Here is a 24,180-nt window from a genome sequence, read left to right on the forward strand (position 1 = left end):
CGCAAGAATTTGTAACTACTAGCTTTAAAATATTGGTAAAAGTCTAATGCAGATTTCAGTAAATCTATCCTAGCCGCTTGTGTTTTGGTTATGTGAATATGCCATTAAAGGATATTTGGGCAATCTCCTTCAGGCAAGTGATGCTTTCGTGAAGGACAGTCTAAAGGAAACTGGCTCTATACATCTTACGCATAGCAAAAACCATAAAAAATCAACAATCACTTTCGCCGGGTTGGAATTCGCCAGGCCTTTGGTCTACGATATTAGTGTCAGACTCCGGCTGTTTCCTTTGTATTTTTAAAATGATCTTTTGAAGAGTCCACCATATTAAAGAAAAAATATTTTTGATCTTTTTATATGGATAAGACATAGCACAACGCTTCTGTACTTCATAAAAGTCATTAAATAAAGTTCTCATTTCATTTCTAAAAAAGTTCCCAAAGTACTTTCTTGCTGCATTTATTGTTTGGAAATAAATCAGTCCATATTCTTTGAGATTGTTTATAAGACATAGATGGATGAAAATGCTATAACTTATTATATTTTTGGCTTGGCTAAAAGAATAACAGCTTTTTCTTCCACACCTAAGTCATTTGGCTTCGAATCATCATGTCCTAAAAAAGGAAATACACTAGTTATATACTGCGAATTTACACCTTCAACCAAAAATTGTATGCAAAATTTATCTGATTTGCCTGGCAGTGTACTGTAAGAATCTGCAGAAAGTGTTGCTTGTGGTTTTAAAGGAAACGATTTCCATTTCATTCTCTCTTTGTTTAAAACACATAAAACAAATTTTCTACAAATGTTCTCTAAACATCTAAAATGAAAGTAAATGTGTCCCCTTTAAATCTCGATAACCCAATATTTTCCGTTGCAAGGTTTTATCTCAATTAACTTTACTTGCAGAATAGGTCTTTTCTTGAACTGCGAAACTATTATAACGTTCAAACTGTATCAATGACAAGACGTATGAAAGGTCAAAAGACCCTTTTATTCAACTCAAGAAGGAATTTACAGACGGCATTCCTGATGCATACAAACTTAGCCAATACTTTTGGCCGCAACTCAAAATAGAAAGATAAAATTAAAACTAAATAATCAGCAAAAGCTGCGCAGAGATAACTAACTCGAGTTGGTTACTAGCCCCCTACCACCAACGTAACACATAAATTGGCAATTAATATGCTTGGCTGTAAAATAGCAATCAGCAAAACAACGTGGCCGAACGGCAGACTACGCTCTGTCTGAAGCAACTCAGATACTAGCTTAACTAATTCAGAAGTCAAACAACAAAAATCAGCGTTATATTTTCAAAGTTCACAGGACTCGTTTCGATGGTTTTATCGAACCAGCATCCTCAGCTGCAAAAGCGCAAATGAACGAGATAGGATATAATGATTAGATAAAATAAGAAAGTGTGGACAGAAAATAAGCTAGTGGCGCCATCTGTTGATTAAATCAGAACTAAAACATAATTTCTTTAAAGGCCGAAGGCAAAGATGGATTAAAATTAGGATCGTTAACTAGAACAGAAATATTTTTTTGCATGTGAAATGCCTCTAGAAAATCCAGTTCACCAATGGAAGATGTTTTTGAATAATTTTGCGAGGAGAAAAATTGAAAGTGTGATTTTCGGACCAACAATGTTGGGCAAAAGATGTCTTCTGTTTCCTTTTTTCTAACATATGCCTCACGTTCCTTAACGCGAAATTTTAAGGCTCTCTTAGTTTGTCCAATATAACTTAAACCACACTGGCAAGGAATCCTGTAAATAAACCAGGAATTCATATCCGGAATGGAGTCCTTGAGTATGGAACTCGGAATTTTATTGATGGGAGAATAAACGACCCGAAAGTTAAATTTATGCTAAATATGTGCAACGTTATAGCTAATTGATGGAAAGAAGGGAATGACAACAGAATTTTTCTAATCTCCTAAAACAAGAGTGTGCCTTTTAGAGTGTTAAGATGAGGATTTTTTAACTGCTTGATTAATAATGTTGGGTTAAAAGCCCCTGTCAATAGCTATTGCTGTTAAATAATTTAGTTCTTCATCAAGGGATAGTTTGAGGAGCAAACTTGAAGAGCACGGAAAACTTAGGAACAAAATGAAGCTAAGTTTTGTTTAGTCGGATGACATGATTTAAAGTGTGGTGGAAGGCAAATCAATGAATGTTTACGGTAAACCGTAGTACTAAAGTTGGATGTGTTACGTGTGACTAGAATGTCGAGAAATGTAAGAGAATTGCAAGTCTCAGGTTCAAAAGTGAACTGAATAGCAGGATCAATAGAATTCATTGTTGAAAGAACTTTAAATCATGTTTATTACTTTCAAACAGGGTAAAAGTATCGTCTACGTAGCGGAACCATACCGGGAAGTTTAAAGTTTCAAACAATTTTTATTCATAATAATGCATGTAGTACGAGGATATCAGCCAGGATGGGATTGAGGGGGCTTCCCATGGCTAATCCTTCAGTTTGCTTGTAATATTTATTTAGGAAAGCAAAATGTGTTTGTTTCAAAGAGTGAGAGAAATTAGCTCATCAATTTCGATGCAAGAGAAATGAAATTCGCGAAGTCTGGTTTCTAGACACCTTAATGCACCCTCCACTGGAACATTAGTGAATAACGATTTTACATCAAAAGAAACCATGAGTAAATTTTTAGGAGAAATGTTTTTAACCTTATTTTACGAACTCTATTGGATTTTTTATGGTGTAAATGTTATTGTCTAATAGAGTTGAAAATCTAGAAACTAAATACTTAGCTAATGGATACGAGGCAGTACCTAAATTTGATACAATAGGGCGGAAAGGAATACCACTTTTATGAATTTTGGGAAGAGCATATATTCTGGCACAATTCGCAACAGATGGGATAAGCGAATGTTTTAAGTTGCTTGAAATGATTTGTGAAGATGTGATCGCAGTTTTTATTTTTGACAGGTCTGAAGGTGAAGGAACTTTAGGGATCGGATTATATGGTCCTTCGTTTAAGAGTTTAGTGACACCATCGATGTAAGTGTTCTTATCCATGACCACTATCTGGCCACTTTTGTCGGCCTTTGAAATGATAACATCCGGGTTAGAATGAATTTCTCGCATTGTAGCTTAACTATTATCTTTCTACCCTATTTTTCATAACACGCGAAATTGAAATATCATTCTGGCAGGAAATGGTGCGGTAACTTCCTAAAGGGAAATTGTAACTTCCTACCGCACCTTTCTAGTAAGATATGGATTCTACAATTTCTTACAAAATGTTTAAACAGATCATCCGCGAGAAGAAACTGAAAACATTAAACTACATCTTCCATAATTTGCCTGTTTTTCTTGTTCTTGACGTTTTCAAGGAATGAATTCTCGCTGTATTTACGCTGTACCTTGTAGAGATATTAGGATTTTTTTGGAAGCAGGAAAGTTGAAAAATTAACAACGCTTTCGCCGGGAATCGAACCACGGACCTCTGGAATACCGGCCCAGCGCGCTACCGTTACACCACGAAGGCACGCTAAGGAAGTCGTAGAAATACCTTATAACCTTTCCTCTCAGAGGCCATCCGAAACTTATTGATCTTCTGTATCCTTTCCCACTGTATGCATTTATATGATTTTCATTTCGATGCTCATGGAAGACTTAAAGATTTCTTTTATTAAAGTGTCAAAATCTTTCTTTCAGTTAGATGAAGTCAAGTTAGATGATGGAGTTCACTTACACTTTTATTATAGTCATTATTATCATCTCAGTCAAAATTATGAATGTCAAAGGATGAACTCCTACCACAAGGTTCAGAGAGTTACAGCTTAGTTAGCACTTTCACGATCTTCATACGAAAGAGACCAATGCTACACACCCTTTCTTTACACGTGTGAAAATTAAATGACACATGTTAATATCTTTTCTAGATTATTGGAGAAAGTGACTCTTTTTTTATTCTGTATCTAACCAATAATATTCTAGAATATTAAAAAAATAAATAAGCAAATACGTTATTCAAAATTGGATGGCTCTAGGTACCGTTGTTTTATCACAATGCGAGAATCATACATATATTTACGCAGCTTCTTTATCATTTAATTAGTTTAAATATAACACAGGGCGATAATATTTGGTAGCAACAAATGCATACCGTGGAACGGAAATTTAAAGTTTTCAACGCAAAATGTCCCCCCCCCAAAAAAAAAGAAATTAAGAAATTAATAGCCCTTCTGGGCTAATGCCCTTTGCGCTAATAAATAAAAAAAATAAATAATAACAATAATAAATAAATAAAAAGAAACTGAAAGGTTTCATACTTTAACGGTCACCCAAAGAGGTTTGTTAAGGTTTTTTACGTCTCGCTGAGCTCGTAGTCTACTAATCTGCTTTTGCACTCATTCTATACTAACTATATTTTTTCTTTTTAGCTTTATTCTTAAGCATCATTTTCTGCCACATCAACAGCAAAATTACAAAAATTTTAAAACCAACTTAGCAGTATATATTTAGAATTGCCGATGTATTAAGTATTGACATATATTTTTCGTTTTTTTCACTCCTTTCTCAGTTTATCATACCAATGTTCAGTTTTCTTACTAAGATGGTTTTACAAACAAAACTTTTGTCTTTTTATTATTAAAGTTGGAGTTTTTACTTTATTTATGACATACAACTTTTTTGGTGTTTATGCCACATAAAATTCGATTCAAAAGCAAAATGACAAAATATTTAAAAACAGCATATCTTTAGAATTTCCAGTGTACAGTCTTGCGCGCTGGAGATAAATATATTTCATTCCGTACACTGTTGCCACTCCTCGTTTTAAAATCGTTGAGATTGTTAATCAAAAATTCGTTACAGTTTAACAAATATTAAATAGACAATAAAACACACTCAAAATTTTAAAGTCGGGCTTCTGGGTTCTCATATTCGGGTGGAGGACTACGTTATTCAAAATTTGATGTCTCTAGGTACCTCTTTTCACAATACGATAAACATAAATGCATTCATGCGGATTCTTCATTATTTTACTTCTTTAAATATAGTACAGGGCAGCAATACTTGGTGGCAATAATTTGAAAATTGAAGCAGACATTTATAGTCGCAAGATGCCGTTTCGAGACCAATAGCTCTTCTGGGCTTACGCCTCTTTTGACTAAAGAAAGAAATCAGTAAATGGTACTAGTATTCAACATGTTTTATATTCGTTAGGCAGGGCAAAATGAAATTTTAAGTAGTTATTATAAGATGTTTTCAAATATGGTTTATCAGATGTTTGATATTATTTCATCTTAGCATAGTGTACTAGGGTTATCTACTTAAAGTTAAGGATGCTTTAGAGGATGATTTTTAAAGGATTGTATTGGATTTATTGGATTATGTAATTATGGCAAAGCACACGAGGCAGGGATGCCTTCGTGGAGGACTTTCTAAGGGAAACTGGCTCGTATACACGTTACACATAGGGAAAACACGAAAACGCCCATGCAGCCAGCCCGTTCGCGGGATTCGAACCTCGGACCGAACTACCAGTGTTCAGCGTCTTTATCGCTCGGCCACTGGTGGGCCTCTAGATTTTTAAAGGAAAATCCCTCATATTTATGTTTCTCAAAATGATGCAAAGCACTTTTACGTAGAAATACAACAAACATTTTCTTGGTTTAGCTAAGCTAATTATTGTAGTTTTAGTTTTAATGTGTAAGTTGTATTATACCTAAAACGGGAAATAAAATGAACATTGTCTAAAAAGATCACCGACGCTTTCAGGTTTTTGTCATCTGCTCGTTTTAGTGAAGCGTTATTCAACACCTATGCTTAGTAAAGTTCTTAAAAATTCAAAATAGGAACTTCTGCCACTGGCAAAATTATTTGATTTGAATATTGTGACGTAATAATAAGCGTGGACGAAAGTTTATCACGTAAAACGACTGACCGCCCATAATCGTAATATGAAAGAAAAATCTTCGCGGATCTTCTCATTATTGTTAAAAATGTATTATAAAATCATAAAAATTCAAGGTGATCGGAACTCTTATTATTTTACTGATTTGACATACACGTTTGTTCAAGTCGGAATACTTTAGTGTAGATTGATCTAGCACACATCTGTGGCAATGCGATGTTTCGTGCCGAGTCAATACTGGTATACCATCCAATATCATACTTTATTCTTGATGAAATTATGAATTAAAAAATCTGAATGTGGCCAATATACGACCTTCCGCTGATTCAGTGTTTTAAATAACAAGAGTTAAGTGAATTTTCTCTTTCAGTTGATCATTTATATGCTAAATGATCTAGTATATTGTTTATTGTTCCAATAAATAGAGAAGTCGACAATAAGAAATTCCCGATTATATCTTATTTGTGTCGCCGAACCGGGATGGTGCTTAGTGACACTGGCTGCCGTATCGAAATACCCAGGTTCGAATTCCGGAGAAGGCATGGATGTTTTCAAATATACAGTGAATGTGCTGCATGGGGGTACTCCAAATATCCCTTGAGCTGAAAGTTCTCTTGAGAGCTTGGTGGCAGGGGAAGAAGGGTGGGATTCTCTTGGATTGGCCTCAGGTTTACTCTCCTTCAAGACTGGAGGCGGAACTGATCAAAGTCGTACAGTCACCTGTATAGTGCCGAAGGCTTTTGCCAACTACAGGCACAAACTTGATTCCTGGCCACAATGAATTTCGTGGGTTTGGTTAGATCCAGACAAGCGAGATTGGTACCGAAACTGATTTTTCTAAATTTATACCAACATAACCAAATATTTTTGCTACTTTACGTTTTTAGTTAAAGATTTTATTTTATTGGGATTTCGAATAAGAATGAATTTAAGTGGATTTTAATTAAAGAAAATAACGTATTTTTAATATACTTAATACTTGAAACGAGTATTATAATTTAATGGGTTTTTTTCCCATGCTATTACTATAGTATCAATAAATATAAATCCATTTTGATCTGCTAGTATATCCCCGCATTATTTAGAAATTAGAAAGCAATGCTCGTTCAACTACAGCTAATACGGTATGGCTTATACAGAGTATCTCTGTACCACGTTTTAGAACTTCTAGCATAGGTAGAGTGCACTTCGATGATTCGCAATCACACAGCAATGTAGGGTCGGAAATGCTTTCCTGACGTGCTGGTGTACACAGAAACATCAGATATTAAAAGACGCAAGGCAAGTTAAAATCTATTTTAATAATGTATTTACATGAACAAATGTAACACGAGTCAAAGAGAGTGTTATCATTATCATAAGGACATTATCCCCCATCTTCCTAGACGGCACAAACTGGATATATGACCAAAAAGTGGGTGCCTAGTAACGAACGTACTTAATTTTCTTTGAACTAACAATGAATGCATTTTAAGTGGCCCGTCTAGCAACGAGCCAGCGTGCGTGCTCTTCGTTTAAACGAAAAAACTTATAAAGTCCTAAATCTGAGTCTCAGCTCCGAATTCCAATTCTATCTTTGTTCGTATTTATAATATTCATTATTATCACTGAAAACTCTTTCATATTTGAACAGCTCCCTTTAAAATTCTTTCTGTATTTCACTCTTGCACTCCAGGTAAGCGTACATTTATTGACGAAGTGCCTGGCGTCCCCAAACGTATCATATATTAAGCATTTATAATTATTCTGTAGATGGAACCGATTAAAATAAGTGGGGAAACACCCATGATTAGTTAGTATTTGATTTATATTCATATTATTTATCATACTCATCTTCTTGTTTAACTTTATGCTTTTTCATGAAGTCCTATTTCTTATTGGACGACTCCCAGAAAATATTCCATTCTGTATAAAATACTGTTCTAAGTTTCATGAACCGACTTCAATGCACGCCTCACAACTATGGCACATGGAATTCCGAATATTCTGGAATATTTCCGGCATATTTCGAATTTCCCCGGCAGCTACTGCAATTCGTGCAACCAGCTCCTCGACATTGTCAACAGGGATGACATAAAAACGTTGTCTTAATGTGTGCCATGAAAAGAAATCAAGACATGATAGGTATGGTGATCGAGCAGGCAAGCACACCGAACTGCACCAGCTGACGCACCGAGCCACCGGCAAAAGCACTGAAATGAGCAGGGGTCCCATAGTGTCAGAACCACATTGTCTGTCGCATCGATGCAGAAATATGTTCCTCATCTAAAAGTTATGGTATGACTTGCTGCAGAAAATCAACTGTAATGTATGGTATTGTATTCACCATAAACTGTAATGTTATTGTCATCAGCAACTGTATCTCCCGGTCATGCTCTGTACCACAAGTTCTGAGTGCTCTAATGATAAATTTTCAATTAACACCAATGCGTTTCGTAAGTGCGCCCTGTAGAGGTGTTCTTCTCAAGAGGGTTAGTGTGAAGAAGCGACACCAATTCTGCCAATGGCGATGTGTTGGTGCTTCCCACAGTCCTGTCCTGCAGGAAGATTAAGTAGTTACAACCAGTTAGACGAAACGGCAACAAGCTAAGGTTCGGTGAGATGATCCCCCACATACTGTCACAAACATTAATCAAAAACTGACTCTGTGCTGCACAACATCGTGTTGTATGAGGGTTCTCTACCTCCCAGAGAGGGGTGTTATGTGCATTGAATATTCCTTCCCTTGAGAAGGATGCCTCAACGGTGAAAACCACATCAACAGAGAAACGGGGATCTGTAGCACCTTTTCAAGATCCAATTGTGCAAAAGCAACACGAAATGAATAATCGCCCAGTTCTGGATACGCTGCACGCGATACGAACGCATTCTGGTTTCTCTGAGAATTCTGAAGAAACTGGAACTGGAAACTCCGAGTGCACTTCGCCTACTCAAACTTGGAGCCCCCTGTACTTGATGTAGCACATTCACTTCGATGTCCGGAGTCCGTGCTAATGGTGCCCGTTTCATGGCAGCTCTTTGAAAGGAATATGTTTCAGCTAGCCTCCGGTGCAGCTTTGTAAAAACTTATGGCTGGGTGTACCCCTCCATAGCATATCGTCCAGCGTACAAGCACTGCGCGGCTGGCCCATTACAATCTATACCTCCGTTTACCAAATGCATATCGGTTAAATCAGCGTTCGCACCGTTATACGTCCTACTAACTCTGTGTCTTTGGGCGAAATGACGATTCCCTACAAGAACTCTCCGAACTTTCGCGCAAGGTCATCTACCGCATCAGAAAAGCGTTTCAGACCCTACCTTGCTATATGATTCTTAGTCGTTGGATTGCACCCTATCCCGCCTAGAAGTTCTGAAATGCGGTACGGAGACATCCTGTATATTCAAAAATATGTTATGTTAAGGACATAACAAGGACATATGAACACATAAGTAAGAAATAAAAGGTTAAATGATTTACTCGAATTAAATTAACTTTAATTATTAACTTGTATAATAATGTGTATATATTTTACTTTTTTCGAAGGTTTCTGGCTTTTAAAGATAAGTTAGCTGCCATAGTCGCCGCCTGAAATAAATTACATTCATTGCGGGATTCTGTTACGTCAGAAAAGGGTTCTTAAGGCATTCGTTTAAATTTAACAAAACATAAATATTGATTAACAGGATATTTGTTGGTTCCCAAATTATGACTCGAGAGTTAGCGAGTTTTCTTATTTTAAGGATTTTTTTTTAACTTCTTTAAATTTTATTTTTTATTTTTTCTTCCTTATAAATTATTATCCTAATAATTATCTTCATTATTATTAATCCTTATTATTATCCTTATAATTATCCTGATTTATTTTTAAAATTTCCTTATAAATAAATACCGAACACTTGCATGTTTCAATATGAACCAAAACGAAAGACCAAAACATATGAAACATTTCAGCCTGCAAAACATTTTTAAAGATAGTTGGTAAACGCGCTGCAGAGGTAACAACAAATGTTTTGGTCAAAGCACAATATCGTCAACAGCTATTTCAGGGAAGTTACAACTATCACCGTCATTAGCACCATCATCATCAGCTCCTGATATTTCAGTCATTCATTAAGGTGCAGAAGTACTTTCTAAGCATGTATATCTATCTGCATAATATAAAATTCTATATTTTCATATTAAAAGTGACAATAATAAATTTTTGCAATGTCATTTTATGGCTTTATTTTGCTTGTATTTCATCAAAATTTCACTTGCTATTCACTTAGCTTTTTTTATTTTTAATAAATATGTAGTATAATAATATTTCAAAGATAGCATGGGGGATTAGTTGTTGGTCAAATGCATTCTAAAATAATAGCAAACAGACAGTTACAGAGAAGACTAGCGCAACACTTATAAGGCATTTCTCCCTCCTTTCTTAGCATGCCTTCGCGGTGTAGTGGTCAGCACGGTCGAGGCGTATTCGAGAGGTCCGTGGTTCGAGTCTCGGCGAGAGCATTGCTCATTTTTCATTGATCCTGCTTTCAAAAAATTCCTAATGTCTCTACATGGCGCCTGTACTAAATACGGTGGTAGATGATGATTCCCCACCACCAGGATATTGCGATTTGGTCCCCTAATCCCCAGTCGCCCTTTAAAAGGGAGAGCATGTAAGGCATTTCTCTCGCCTTCTTACCATGCCTTCGTGGTTAGTGGTCAGCAGGCTCGACGCGTAATCGAGAGGTCCTTGTTTTGAGTCCCAGCGAGGGCATTGCTCATTTTTCATCTCTCCTGCTTTCAAAAAATACCTAATGTCTCTCTCTAAACACTAGAATTTCGCCAAAGGTTGTACAGGAATAGTTCCATCGCATTTGTATCCACCTGTACAGCTCATCCCCAGTTTTGATGGAAAGCCTATCGAAGAATAAAGCAAAGATTCTTTCACTCTTTTCCTCTACCGGCTAAGCCATTCGAGATGATTATCGCCTCGCCAGTATTTCAAGTACTCCATGCCGCACAAACAGCTTTCTCTGGGATTCGAACCCGGGTCCAGTAATATGGCAGCCAATATCGCTAACCACATACCGATTATGACGGCATAAGCAAATGGACAAAATCTTGTATCTTATTCCTACAGGTATATGTGATATCTGGTCCATGATACCTGTACTAGCTGGATTTAAATCTGAAAGGCAAGCCTAATTTAAGTACCTCAGATAATTATAACAAAGTAAACAATTGCATACTCTTTTATTTATTTATTATAGACATACACGCTAATCCCCAATCTCTGTATTTCCATTTTCTAAGAAAGCTATCCTCTTAAGCTATTTCTTAGTAAGCTAAGCTGTACCCATTCTATCTGAATTTTAATATGACTACCATTTTTCAACGTTACAAGACTGAGAGCATTCAGATTAGAGCAAACAAAATTAACGTTATGCAGAGAAAAGCGTATTATGGGAATCATGTATGTTTATGAGAAGTAATTATTCATTTACGAGAGCAATTACTCATCCTAGGAGTTAAATTTCACCCAGAACATAAATCAGAAACACAGTTTGCTGCAGCGAGGTTTCCTATTCGTACTCGTAAACAGAGTTCTTAGAAATCTCATTTTGGTCTATAATATATTTCTAATATTTAAAATATATTTCTAATATTTATTTAAATTTATAGTTGCTTAGATTTTTAGAAAAGATAAATTTATCGAAACCTGCGAATCCAAATTTGTTGCGTAATCACTAAAATTAAATCTGACATGAAAAGTCTCGTTAGATTTTCTAGACATCAAACACAATGTGTTTCATTTTATTACATATTGCATCATTGCATTTTGAAGACGAAGATTAGTTGTTATGCTGTATCAAATTAAACATTCAACTCCATTTTTTTCAATCACATTTTGTGAATTCTTCTGTCTGAATCACACTAAATTATTCTCCGATTGTTTTAACACCATTTATTTTTCATACACTTAAATACAGAGATTGTGTTGTTGTTGTTGCAAATCTCACTTGTCTGCTTAATCAGGATAAGTCCACAAATTTTATTCTTACCGTTCCATTTGTCTCTGGTACGGGTGTTAAGCGCCATATAGGTGAAAGTACGACTTTGTTCAGATCGGCCCAAATTTTGGGGAAAACAAAACCTGCCATGGGTCCGAGGGTCTCTCACTCCTCCTTCACTACCATCAAATAACTCAAAAGGACATTTGTCCTCTTTGTATTTTGAATAACCCCAGAGACCCTATACATTTACAAACATCCATGCCTTTTCCGAGACTTGTACCCAGGTTTTTCGGTAAAGTTATCAGCTTCACTAACCATTCTGTCGTCTGAGTTGTTAAGTGCTTAAATATTTACAAGCTGTTCATTAATATTACATTACAATAAATCCATTAGTAACTCATCATCCATCTTTGTCTTCTATCATCATCTATTATCATCATTCATCTTCGGCAGTCTTCTATCATCATTACTTATCAACACATTCATCATCTGTCATTTCCTGCATAGCACTTCATATCTTATCTTACCATTGTCCTTGTAAACACTTCTTCGTCACCTATCCTCATTATCATCTCTTTTTTCATCCGTCATCTACATCATCACATATATATATATCATCGTCAACTACCATGTACTTTATTTGTTAGACTATAACATCATCTCCTTCCATCTTCTCAGTCCTTCTTCTTCATCGTCTTCTTCATCAAGCAGTGCATAGTTCCAATACTGTCAAGAATTATGATTATCAAAGACTTTATTTATTTGAGACTGAACGACTAGTCTCATCAAACACTTCAAATTCAGACTTTCCATATACCTTTTATTATTAAATTTTGAGTATAGACTAAAGAGTTCTTGACTTTTGATTTTTGAAAATTCACCTAATACGTCACTATTGTCATTATTTGTAATTTCTTATTTAATTGTTTCTTTTACAAATTTACAAATTTTATGTTTAAGACAATTACTATGTTACAACTTTATGTACTTATCATACATGTATATTTTTCAAAATTCATTAATAAATGTAGCGGATGGTAGATGGTTCTATCAGTTAAGCAACAAAGCTGAAAAGTCGTAACGGCGGTACAACTGGCTTAACTGATGGTCTCCAGTAACTCTGTGTATTCCCATTCCTTATAGTTTAATACATACATTTACATACATTTGATTAGTAGCAGCAGCCTCATGCTTTGAAAAATTACTAATGGAAATAAATCCCCTTTACAGTGTTCATTAAATGACCTCTTTGGCCTTAAAGAGATTTTACTTTATTTTATAAACAGGTATCACAACCGGTCCTTTTATAACAACCATTAATATTAATGCCATCTACTGTCGGGAAATAACCGGACTTAATTTGTACCAAACGGTTATTTGTTTTGAGAAGGCAAAGCAGAAGGTTTCAAACAGAATGAAAATTACCGCTTTGTTAAGCACAGATAAAAATACAAGAATCCTTTTTCATTTACAGATGTACTTCGACAGTCTCAAACGCAACCTTGAGAATTCTGGCCAGACTCATAGAATGGTCCAAAAGGGGCGTTAATTACGTGCTACGAGGTGAGAAGTAACGTGAAAGTCCTCTTTTTGCCGGAAAGAGGCAATTTATACGACCGAGGGCCTCATGTCATCGGATGATGCTGTCTGCAGTTGTCTTTCGAGCCTTTTTAAAAAAATTATATATATATATATATATATATATATATGATGTACCAGCTTTAGTCGTAGCTTAAATTATCAGACGATAAGTTTAAAAAAAACAGGATCCATTTATTATTATTCAGGAGAAATAACAGTTACAAAATCAGATATCCGGATAAATAAAAAGAATTACTAATAACTTATTGTATGAAGTTTACTGCATCGTGACATTTAAGAAAAAGTCCCGATATTCTTTTGAGAGTCCTTTTATAGCCTCTGGAAAGGCGGAGCTTCAAAGAAATGACGTGAGCCTCGTCAGCCAATCCAGTTCGCTTTAAATATTTCCAGAACATTCTATAACTGTACGTGTAGAAAAGGCGGGAAAAACAACTTGACTACGGGGCTGTGCATTTAATTCCACGTACTTTCAAATAAGATACCGTCGCCATTATAAAATTAAAAGAACATACAGTTAGAATTTTAAGTGTATTCTTGACTATTTTTATTATTACATATATATATATTCGCAGACACAAATGTTAAGAATCACATTGGTTTACAGCTCGAAAACCAAGAATTTTGTAATATTTCATAATTTATGAACTTTGTATCAACAATGCATGTTTCGCGGCTTTCTTTTAAAATTAAGGCCACTAAAAACCATGGAAGCGTATTCTTTAGGGGAAGTATTCTTTTCTTTGTAGTAAACAAGTAAAACGGTTAAGAGCAAAGAATCTTTAAGAGGTTCCCATCCCATATGCGCGGGATCTACATACTCGTAGATCGTAGTTGATTTTAATGTGACATTTGCCATTATTGTGGTCTTTTGTATGAGTGCTAAGGATAGCTTGCTTTTATCGTCAAAATGAGTTCATTTGGTGAAGACAAGGCGCTTCACATTGGTGCTAAGAAATTGCTACATATTGCCATTACATTTTCTAACATGGAAGCTGAGAATTCAGGACTTAGCGTTCCCTTTTCACAGCCCACTTAAAGAGCCAGCAATATTGCAGGAGTATCGCTGACGACAATAAAGAAAATTCGTTAAGAGGCAGGAAGGGAGGTACAGTCAGTTTTCCATTACCCTGAAAAAAAGACCCCGAAAGGAAGTACTATAGAACTTGTTTTGATGTTTTGATGGTTTTGAATGCGACATAATTCTAAAAACTGCTCATGAATTTTACATTAAGGGGAAACAAAATTCTATCACTTTAAAAATTTCACACTATGTCCCAAGAAAAGTTAGATTTTAAATGGGAATGAGAAACATTATGAAATATACTGTATTGTATTGGATTTGTATGGAGACAAAGCCAAAATAAGTGAAAAGATTTAATTGAAAGAGGTGACACAGTGTTAAGAAAAACACTGTATCTTGGAGAGATGAGGCAATTTTGTGCGGAAAAAAGACCTCTCATTTACTTGGACAAAACCTGGGTGATAGTAACGTGACAATCTCAAAATGCTATTAAAGAAGTGTTTGTCTCGACTCCACGTCTCTGTACGTTGTACTATTGCGACATGCAAATGAATTCGATTGAGGTGAAATAAAGTAGTTTTTCGGTATGTAATAATACTCATTTTATCTCAAAGGAAAAAAAGATAGAGTAATTATCATTTATAACAGAGTAATTATAGTAATTGTTTATTACTGTATAATTATTATAATTGATATAATAGTAATTTATTTATTAGAATTCGTTGTAATAATAATAACCTATTAATGGAAATTATACAATGAAATATAATAATTGAATAATTATAATTTAATAAAATTTGCTTATTTCTTTTAATTACAAAATAATGTATATATAGTAAAACTATATAGCGAACTTGGAAAACACTTGCTTTAACTTTCTGTCGTCTTATGTCTGTGCTCTATGAACGCCATGGAAATACATAGGTAAAAAGTAAGAACGGAAGCTATGACTAGACTTGCCAGATTTGAGAAATGTTCAACCGGGACATCGGAATGCCCCACCCCGGCGACGCGGATACTCAAGGGTACACACCCTTGGCGGGTTTTTAGACTGTTTTAGAGGGTCGTTTATGAACAAGTGTTATGAATAAATGGTTACTTAATAAGAACCTAAACCATGGGTATGACACATGCATATAAATTTTAACATTTTATTACTTACATGCTAATGTAAGTTACTTAAGTAATAAGAAACACTTCAAATGAGGAATAAAAATTTGAGCAATATTTACATGTAATTTTCATTGGCTAGGACTATTTTTAAAAGTCTTTCTTGGTTTTAATCTTGTTGTAAAAATCTTCACAAACTAATCCGATATTAATTTTACTGTAAAATTGGACTCGCCCGGAAAGCGTCTCGTCTCGCGCATGATCACGATTGGCAAGACAAGACGATACGACGACAATATTATTTATTGGCAGATCATCATTCTTCTATAGTTTTTAACCTTTCATATAGTACAGAGATAACTGACAAAATAATTATCCTAAATAATACTTCACATTTAATTATTTTTAGACTTTTTTGGCTATCTATAAAATCAAATTTAATTTTTACTGGGACGAGAAGTAAACTGGCCGGGATTTTGTCTGAAAACTGCGACTGTCCCTGTTAAACCGGGACGTCTGGCAAGCCTACCTATGACATGACTTACAGCGGCGGCTGAGATGGTCGAATTATAAATATACATAACTGTAACATTTGTTGCTGATAAGTCCTCTTAATAAAGAAAAGAAGGCTAAATCGCAGAATAGGCTGCATCAATCGATGCTGTGTTTACTTCTCTTATGCTTGGACACGCCTTTTTATGACGTAATATTGGTTACGCCTCTTCTTAAAAACAAGTTATAAGTATGCTGTAGCTTCGTATTTAAAGAAAACTTAAATTATATTTTAACTGAGTTGAAATGGTAGGTTTATAATGTTCTGCGCGAGATTTTTTAAATTATAAATCTACTTTTGTGTGTTGTGTGGTAGTGTTAGCATTTAATGCAACGAATTATCTCTCACAAATGTATTATTAAGATACCAAACGATCATTAGCAAACGATTAAAAATATTGAATGCATGAATTAAAAATTATAACCGTAACTTCTCAAAATACAGAAAAAAATTCTTTTGCTTAAAGAATGTTTTAATTATTGATGAGTGTGTCTAATTCGGTGCTTACTGCAGAATGGATGAGTATCTGAATCTGGATTTTTTTAATCAGTTGGAGCGAAGAGGCAAAAAGAGCGTTATTGAGTGGTGTATGGAGAAAAGTTTGATTGCAATATCGTATAAGTGCCCAATTTGTGCAAAAAATATGAAACTAGTAGAGAGACGGTTTTGAGACGTATCGACAATTTTGAGTGGTGCGCAATGCCGAGTTTGTACAACTCTGAGATGTTTTTCAAGTGAAAATTGATCGATGTGCACATGGGCAAAGCTGATGCTGTGCGCGATGCCGAGTTTGTGCAATTCTGGGATGTTTTTTTTAAGTGAAAATAGATCGATGTGCACATGGGCAAAGCTAGTGTGGGCGCAATGCCGAGGTTGTGCAACTCTGGGATTTTTTAAGTGAAAATAGATCGATGTGTACATGGGCAAAGCCAACGTGGTGCGCAATGCCGAGGTTGTGCGCGATGCCGAGTTTGTGCAATTCTGGGATTTTTTTAAGCGAAAATAGATCGATGTGCACATGGGCAAAGCCAATGTGGTGCGCTATGCCGAGTTTGTGCAATTCTGGGATGTTTTTAAGTGAAAACAGATCGATGTGCACATGGGCAAGCCAGTGTGGTGTGAAATGCCGAGGTTGTGCAATTCTGGGGTGTTTTTTTAAGTGAAAAAAGATCAATGGGCACATGGGCAAAGCCAATGTGGCGCGCGATGCCGAGTTTGTGCAACTCTGGGATTTTTTAAGTGAAACTAGATCGATATGCAGATGGGCAAAGCCAGTGTGGTGCGCAATTCCGAGTTTGTGCAATTCTGGGATTTTTTTTAAGTGAAAATAGATCGATGTGCACATGGGAAAAGCCAGTGTGGTGCTCTATGCCGAGTTTGTGCCACTCTGGGATTTTTTAAGTGAAAATAGATCGATGACCGAAGCCAATGTGGTGCGCAATACCGAGGTTGTGCGCGAGGCCGAGTTTGTGCAATTCTGGGATGTATTTTGAAGTGAAAATAGATCGATGTGCACATGGGCAAAGCCAATGTGGTGCGCAATGCCGAGGTTGTGCAATTCTGGGATGGTTTTTTAAGTGAAAATAGATCGATGTGCACATGGGCAAGCCATTGCTTTGCGCAATGCCGAGGTTGTGCGCGAATCCGAGTTTCTGCAATTCTGGGATGTTTTTTTAAGTGAAAATTGCTCGATGTGCACATGGGCGAAGCCAATACTGTGCGCGATGCCGAGTTTGTGAAATTCTGCGATGTTTTTTTAAGTGAAAATATATCGATGTGCACATGGGCAAAGCCAGTGTGGTGCGCAATGCCGAGTTTGTGCAATTCTGGTATTTTTTAAGTGAAAATAGATCGATGTGTACATGAGCAAAGCCAATGTGGTGCGCAATGCCGTGGTTGTGCGCGATGCCGAGTTTGTGCAATTCTGGGATGTTTTTTGAAGTGAAAATAGATCGATGTGCACATGGGCAAGCCAATGTGGTGCGCAATGCCGAGGTTGTGCGCGATGCCGAATTTGTGCAATTCTGGGATGTTTTTTTTAAGTGAAAATAGATCAATGTGCACATGGGCAAAGCCAATGTGGTGCGCAATGCCGAGTTTGTGCAACTCTTGGATGGTTTTTTTAAGTGAAAATAGATCAATGTGCACATGGTCAAAGTCAATGTGTTGCGCAATGCCGAGTTTGAGCAATTCTCTGATTTTTCTTTAAGTGAAAATAGATGGATGAGCACATGGACACCGAGTTTGTGGAATCTTTTGATGTTTTTCGAGCGAGTACTGATCGTTGTGCAGAAGAGAAAACGAGGTTGTGTGTGATGCCGAGCAGTGTAACTTTATTTATGTGCAATGTTTAACATATCGTTAGTGTATTTTAAATTTGTATTGTTGTTTTAATTGTGAATTATATTTAAGACGTCATTTTTCATTTAAATCGTATTTTAATTTTTTGACTTTGATTTGTTTATAACGCTTTCCGACTTACGACATATATCGATAGCCCAACGATCTACTCAACAGTAGCAAAATTGTTAACTTTAACTCGTGAAGTAACGTTTACCTCATATTTTAATACGTAGTGTTTGGTATCGTAATTGCACTTGATAATATGAGTTCATTGATAATATGTGTGTGTGTGCGTATGTGAAGCATTGCTTAGTGTTCTAAGTATTTATTTTATTATATTATTTTCTTTCATTCTGAGAAATTAGATTTTTTTATTTATTAACGCGTAGAATTCTAGCATGCCTACAAAGACTATGGCGTGATTTAGGAATTTTAGAAACTGATATGAAAGTTGTGTAATGATGTTCATATGCAATAAAAAATATTCTTGTTTTTTTATTAATGTAAAGTTTAAAATTTTTAGAAATAATGAAAATTGTCTAATTATTGGTATTTAAGGAATTATGTCGTTACGTAACAAGAATATAATTTGTAAAAATGATAAAATTGAAATGTTCCACAATATAAATTTAAATTAAAAAAATATTTTATTTGTATAAATAAAAAAATAATAAAAATAATAATAGTAAAATAATAATAATAATTTAATAAAAATCTTTGAAAATATTGAAGCTCTACAAGTATTAGAGACTGCGACGTTGTTTATCGTTTTAATAATTGGTAGAATTCGCTCAGTGTATCATGGTAATTTTAAATATAAACAATTTATTATACTTATTGTTGCCAAAACCAGATATATAATACATTGTCGCCAGTTGGGGTTTAAATTGAAAAATTTTAAATAAATTTTAAATTGAAAAACAACTCTTATTAAGCCTGTAAATATAAATAACGTTAAAATAATAGTAATAATAGTAATCTGAAAGCTTTCAGGTTTCATATTACACCAAAGGGGCTTTTTCTTTTCCACAGGGGATTCAAATCGGGATTTGGAAATGATACACACATTCAAAGTCATTCGACGTAACATACTGTTAGGCATTGTAATTCTTTTGAGTTGCTAAGCTAGCAACTTAATACCTATAAGAAATGTAATGAAACCTCGTGCATGAAACTTCCGTGCTTGAAGATGCAAGTGATGTTAATGTTAATGAATGGAACGCTTTGAAATAGTTGAGTTTGTTAATCAAAAATTCGTTAAAGTTTTACAAAATATGAAATAGATAATAAAACAAATTCCAAATTTGGGCTTCCAGATGCAAATATTTGAGTGGAGGACTACGCTATTTAAAATTAGATGTCTCTAGGTACCCTTGTGTTTTCACAATGCGAGAAATATACATTCATGCAGATTCTTCGTTATTTAATTTACGTAAATGTAAGGTAGGGCTCTAATATTTGATGGCAACAATTTGAAACGTGATTCAGACTTTTATAATGAACGAAAGCAAAAATGCCAAAACGGAATTAATAACCCATCTGGGACAATTGCCCATTTGGGCTAATAATAATAATATAAATAATAATTAGAAAACAGCTATTAAAATATGCATAAATACAATAAAAATAGACCAGCGCATCGCGCAACAGCACCACAGGTCCGGGATTCGATTCCCGGGCTGAGCAAGGTCGACTCAGTCTTTCATTCCTTGATTTCCACCTCTTGGGTCGATAAAATCAGTACCAAGTTCGCTTGGCGACTAAACACTGGGGTCCTGCGACAAGCTGACCACTTGTTCAGGGCATGTGCTTACGCACCCCAGGGCCCAAGGGCAAGAAAGCAGATTTTCGGGCACTGCAGGTCTTGGCCCATTAGGGCTGGTACGCCACTGAGTTTAGTTTTTTAGTTCAATAAAATATTTAATTTATAACTTAATATTGCAATATAAGTTTTTTTCTGATATGAAACGGAACTGAATATATACATATAAAATATATAACCATGTAAAAAGTATTTCCTTTTTAAATTTTGATGAAATTCAAGGATTTAAAAGCAAATTTTCAGCATGTTTAAAAATACAAAATTTTATGCTGTACAAAAATACAAAATTTTATGCTGTACAAAAATGATAAACTGCTAAAAATTACAGAGATGCAAACGAAAATTTTCGTTATAAAATGCTAATTCAATCCTTACATTAAATTTAAATGAAAAAAAATTATATTTCATAATTGCGAAACTACTTTGCTAAGAATATTTCTTTGCAAATGCTTCTTAACAAATAAATGCATTATATGTTATCTTTAACAATACTTCTAGCTCAGAATAATAAAGCTCATCTTAAGTATTCATGTCTGAACAAGCATATTTCTTGGTTGGTTTCTCTCACAAAGACAATGCTGTCAGCTTCTAGGGTCACATTTCACAATAAATTCTGTTGCGTAAAGAAAAGCAAGGCAATGCCGCAGGGAAAATTTCTTAACACAAAAGAGAAATACGAGAAGTGTTCTCTACAAACAAACAAAAATGTTTGTTCTTCTTTCAAATACGTGCTTTTCGGAGTGGCGTTCAAACACCAAAATAATAATGGCAAACGTGATGGGTGAAAGGAATTCTCATTTAGTGAAAGGTGATATTGTATGGGCGTTGCCAAGTGCGAAATGAATATCAGAAATGTGACTATCATATAAACGAAAGAGCTTAGAAGAAAATAAAGGTAGTACTACAGTGACTAATAAAATGCTACACAGAATCTTTAAATAATAAAATATCATATGATATTATGAACCCAGATTATAGTAATTTAATCAAAATAAATGTTCAACTTTTCAGGAACACTGTATGCTCATTTACGATTAAATACTAAGTAAACTGCTTCATATCCCCGTTTCTCCTTAAAATATAAACGGTGGCTGTGCGAAAGAGCGTTGCATGTGAACGGGGCTTAAAAGGCTTCTAATAAAATAAAACAACTGAAATTATTAAGCACGAAAGCAAGTGACACTTTTTGCCTGAAAGCTCGATAATAAGATCAGACCTTGGATAACCATCGAAAGGAAACGACTTTATTCTTTTTATGTGAAACTTTGCAAGTTTGCCGTAGATTTTCAAATTTTAATTTTAAATAATTTTAAATTAAGGTAAATATTCAGATATTTTTATGTTAAAGGAATTATTTTAGTAATATAACATAATTTAATTAATCGTAAAAGATATTTTACCCGTCTCACTGAAATTATGAGAAATGGGCTTTATGAGTAAATACTAATGAGTCTACGCTACAATTTTGATCTGCTGTATATCTTACCATTAGTTCGTAAATTTTTCGATCTTTCTGCCAGGTATCAACCGGGCAGTTGTTGATATATATACACTACCAAGTATCTTTTGAAAAAGTAATATTAATATTAAAGTTACATCTATAAAATGTCGATTCAAAAAGTCTGTAACCGACTCCTTCATGGCGTCGTCCGACACGAATCTGGTAGCCTTGAGATGTTTTTTCAGTTTCCCGAAAATGTGAAAGTCGCATGGCGACAAATCTGGGCTGTATGGAGGATATTGCAGCGTGTCCCACTTGAACTTTGCCAGTTGTGTCTTAACCACATCAGCGACGTGGGGACGAGCATTGTCGTGTAGCAAGATCACACCATTCGTCAATCTTCCAGGTCGTTCGTTCTTGATTGCGACACGCAGCCGATCCAGCGTTGCACAATATCGCGAACTATTGATAGTCTCTCCACGTTTAGCAAATTCAATGAGTAATGGCCCCTGACGATCGAAAAAAAAGTCAATAGCACCTTTCCCGAGGAAATGACAGCCTTTGCTTTCTTCGGGGTTGGTGAATACAAACGTTTCCACTGTAAGCTTTGCCGGCGTGTTTCAGGTTCGTAGTGGTGGCACCATGATTCGTCTCCGGTCACAATTGCAGACAAGAAGTCGTCACCCTCATTGTGATACCGGATGAGATGAGTCAAAGCAGCGCCGAACCTCTCCGTCTTCTGGCGGTCGTTCAAAATCTTGGGCATCCATTGAGCACACAAAAGCCGATAAACGAGATGATCATGAATTATGGTGTGAACCGAACCGTGACTGATGTTCACACGCTCTGCCAGTTCATCGATGCTTATCCTCCGTTCTTGTCTAATCAGCTCATCAACCTGTCCAATTGTGTCTAGGGTGATTGCAAGGTGGCTTTGGCCCGGTCTTGGATCGTCTTTGCAACTTTCACGTCCTTCTCTGAACCGTTTGCTCCAACGCTTCACAGTGGCCAATGCGATGCAATGTTCACCGTACACAGCAGTCATACGGCGACTAATTTCATGTTGGGAAACACCTTCAGCTGTCAAAAACCTGAGCACACAATGCTGTTCCTCTTTTGGAGCATCCATTATGTCACGCTACCGTCTTCAACCCAGTGTAAGAGCGCCTTAAAGAACTTTAACCTCACACTTTCGCGCCACTTTCGTAAATGAAGGCTGTCTCTGTGCTACGCGCATGCGCCGCAGATGATGGACCGAACCATTCTTTCTGAGGAGGGGTTGGCTCACTTTCATTTGACTCGCACTTATATATTATTGGATAATATTATTTGGGCATGTGAAATCGCCGGAGAAAATATAAACTAAACTAAAAATGTGCATCTATTACATTAAAAAAATTTAAGAACTGCATATATTGTTTTAAAATAGATTAGTTTGTTAATCGATAACACACAAATTAAATCTGAAAGAAATATATCGCACATTCTGTCGAATGATAACAGCCTCCAATGAAAACTAAAACAGCGTATTTACAGTGAATACACGGAAAAATCGGGTTTCGAGACAAATAGCCCTTTGAACTAATGATAATAATATACCGACAGATAAAAATGCTACAGTAATTTATGTAATAAAATCGATAATATGATTGAATACTTATAAACATATAGTTAAATCTGAAAGAAATACTATATCGCACATTCTGTCGAATGGCAACAGCCTCAAATGAAAACTAAAACAGTGTATTTACAGTGAATACACGCAAAAATCGTAAGAACAATATATAAAATAATAATGAATAAGAATAGAAGAAGTAAACTAATAATAGAAGAACAACAACATATAAAATAATAATGAATACACAGTTCCTGGGAAATATTATAAATACAATTGTACTTGAAAATGTGGGATATGCCCATAATGTATGAAAAAATGTACAAAGCAGAAACATTACCGTATGTGCTTCGTGACTTATCAAATTATTCATTATGGAAGTGAAGATATCGTCCGCTTGTTAAGTATATATTTATTTTATTTTATTACAAACATGTTAGCTTTATGTAAATACAAACGATATATTATTAACACAATTTATGAGTGGCAACATTATTTAATTTCGCTTATTGTTATTCTAAAAGCATGTTCCTTAGAAAGTTATACATTAAAATGTTGTATTCTCTCGATCTCCCTAGGAAATACGAGTATATATATATTAGGTAAATAAAAATATCTTTATTTGAGAATCTTCGATGTATAATGTTTTATTATTAAAGATGTCGTGAAGCCTGAGGCTCAAAGGTAGACAAATAGTATTTTAGCAGAAAATTCCGTGAATTTTTGTATTGCATCTTACAGGTGGCATCCTTTACTTACAAGGTGTATTTGGCAATGCTTTCCAGTTAGGATTGGAAAATAATACTTCCTAGTA

The 24,180-nt window shown here is 35.3% G+C and overlaps 2 protein-coding genes across 2 annotated transcripts in view; both read right to left on the reverse strand.

Moving 5' to 3' along the window:
- The window catches only part of LOC118188757 (hemicentin-2-like), a 425,265-nt gene that overhangs the window by 266,771 nt on the left and 134,314 nt on the right, over positions 1–24,180 (reverse strand). The window lies entirely within an intron of this gene.
- LOC146997487 (protein GVQW3-like) lies at positions 538–22,880 on the reverse strand. The gene is made up of 2 exons (XM_085814316.1): positions 22,343–22,880; positions 538–614 (listed from the first exon to the last, which is right to left on the reverse strand). Exons 1-2 carry the CDS (start codon positions 22,878–22,880, stop codon positions 538–540), a joined length of 615 nt encoding a protein of 204 aa, XP_085670442.1.

The sequence above is a fragment of the Stegodyphus dumicola genome, chromosome 4 (genome assembly GCF_044657685.1).
Source record: "Stegodyphus dumicola isolate Sdum_Otavi_A_Nest chromosome 4, ASM4465768v1".
NCBI classification, from domain to species: Eukaryota; Metazoa; Arthropoda; class Arachnida; order Araneae; family Eresidae; genus Stegodyphus; species Stegodyphus dumicola.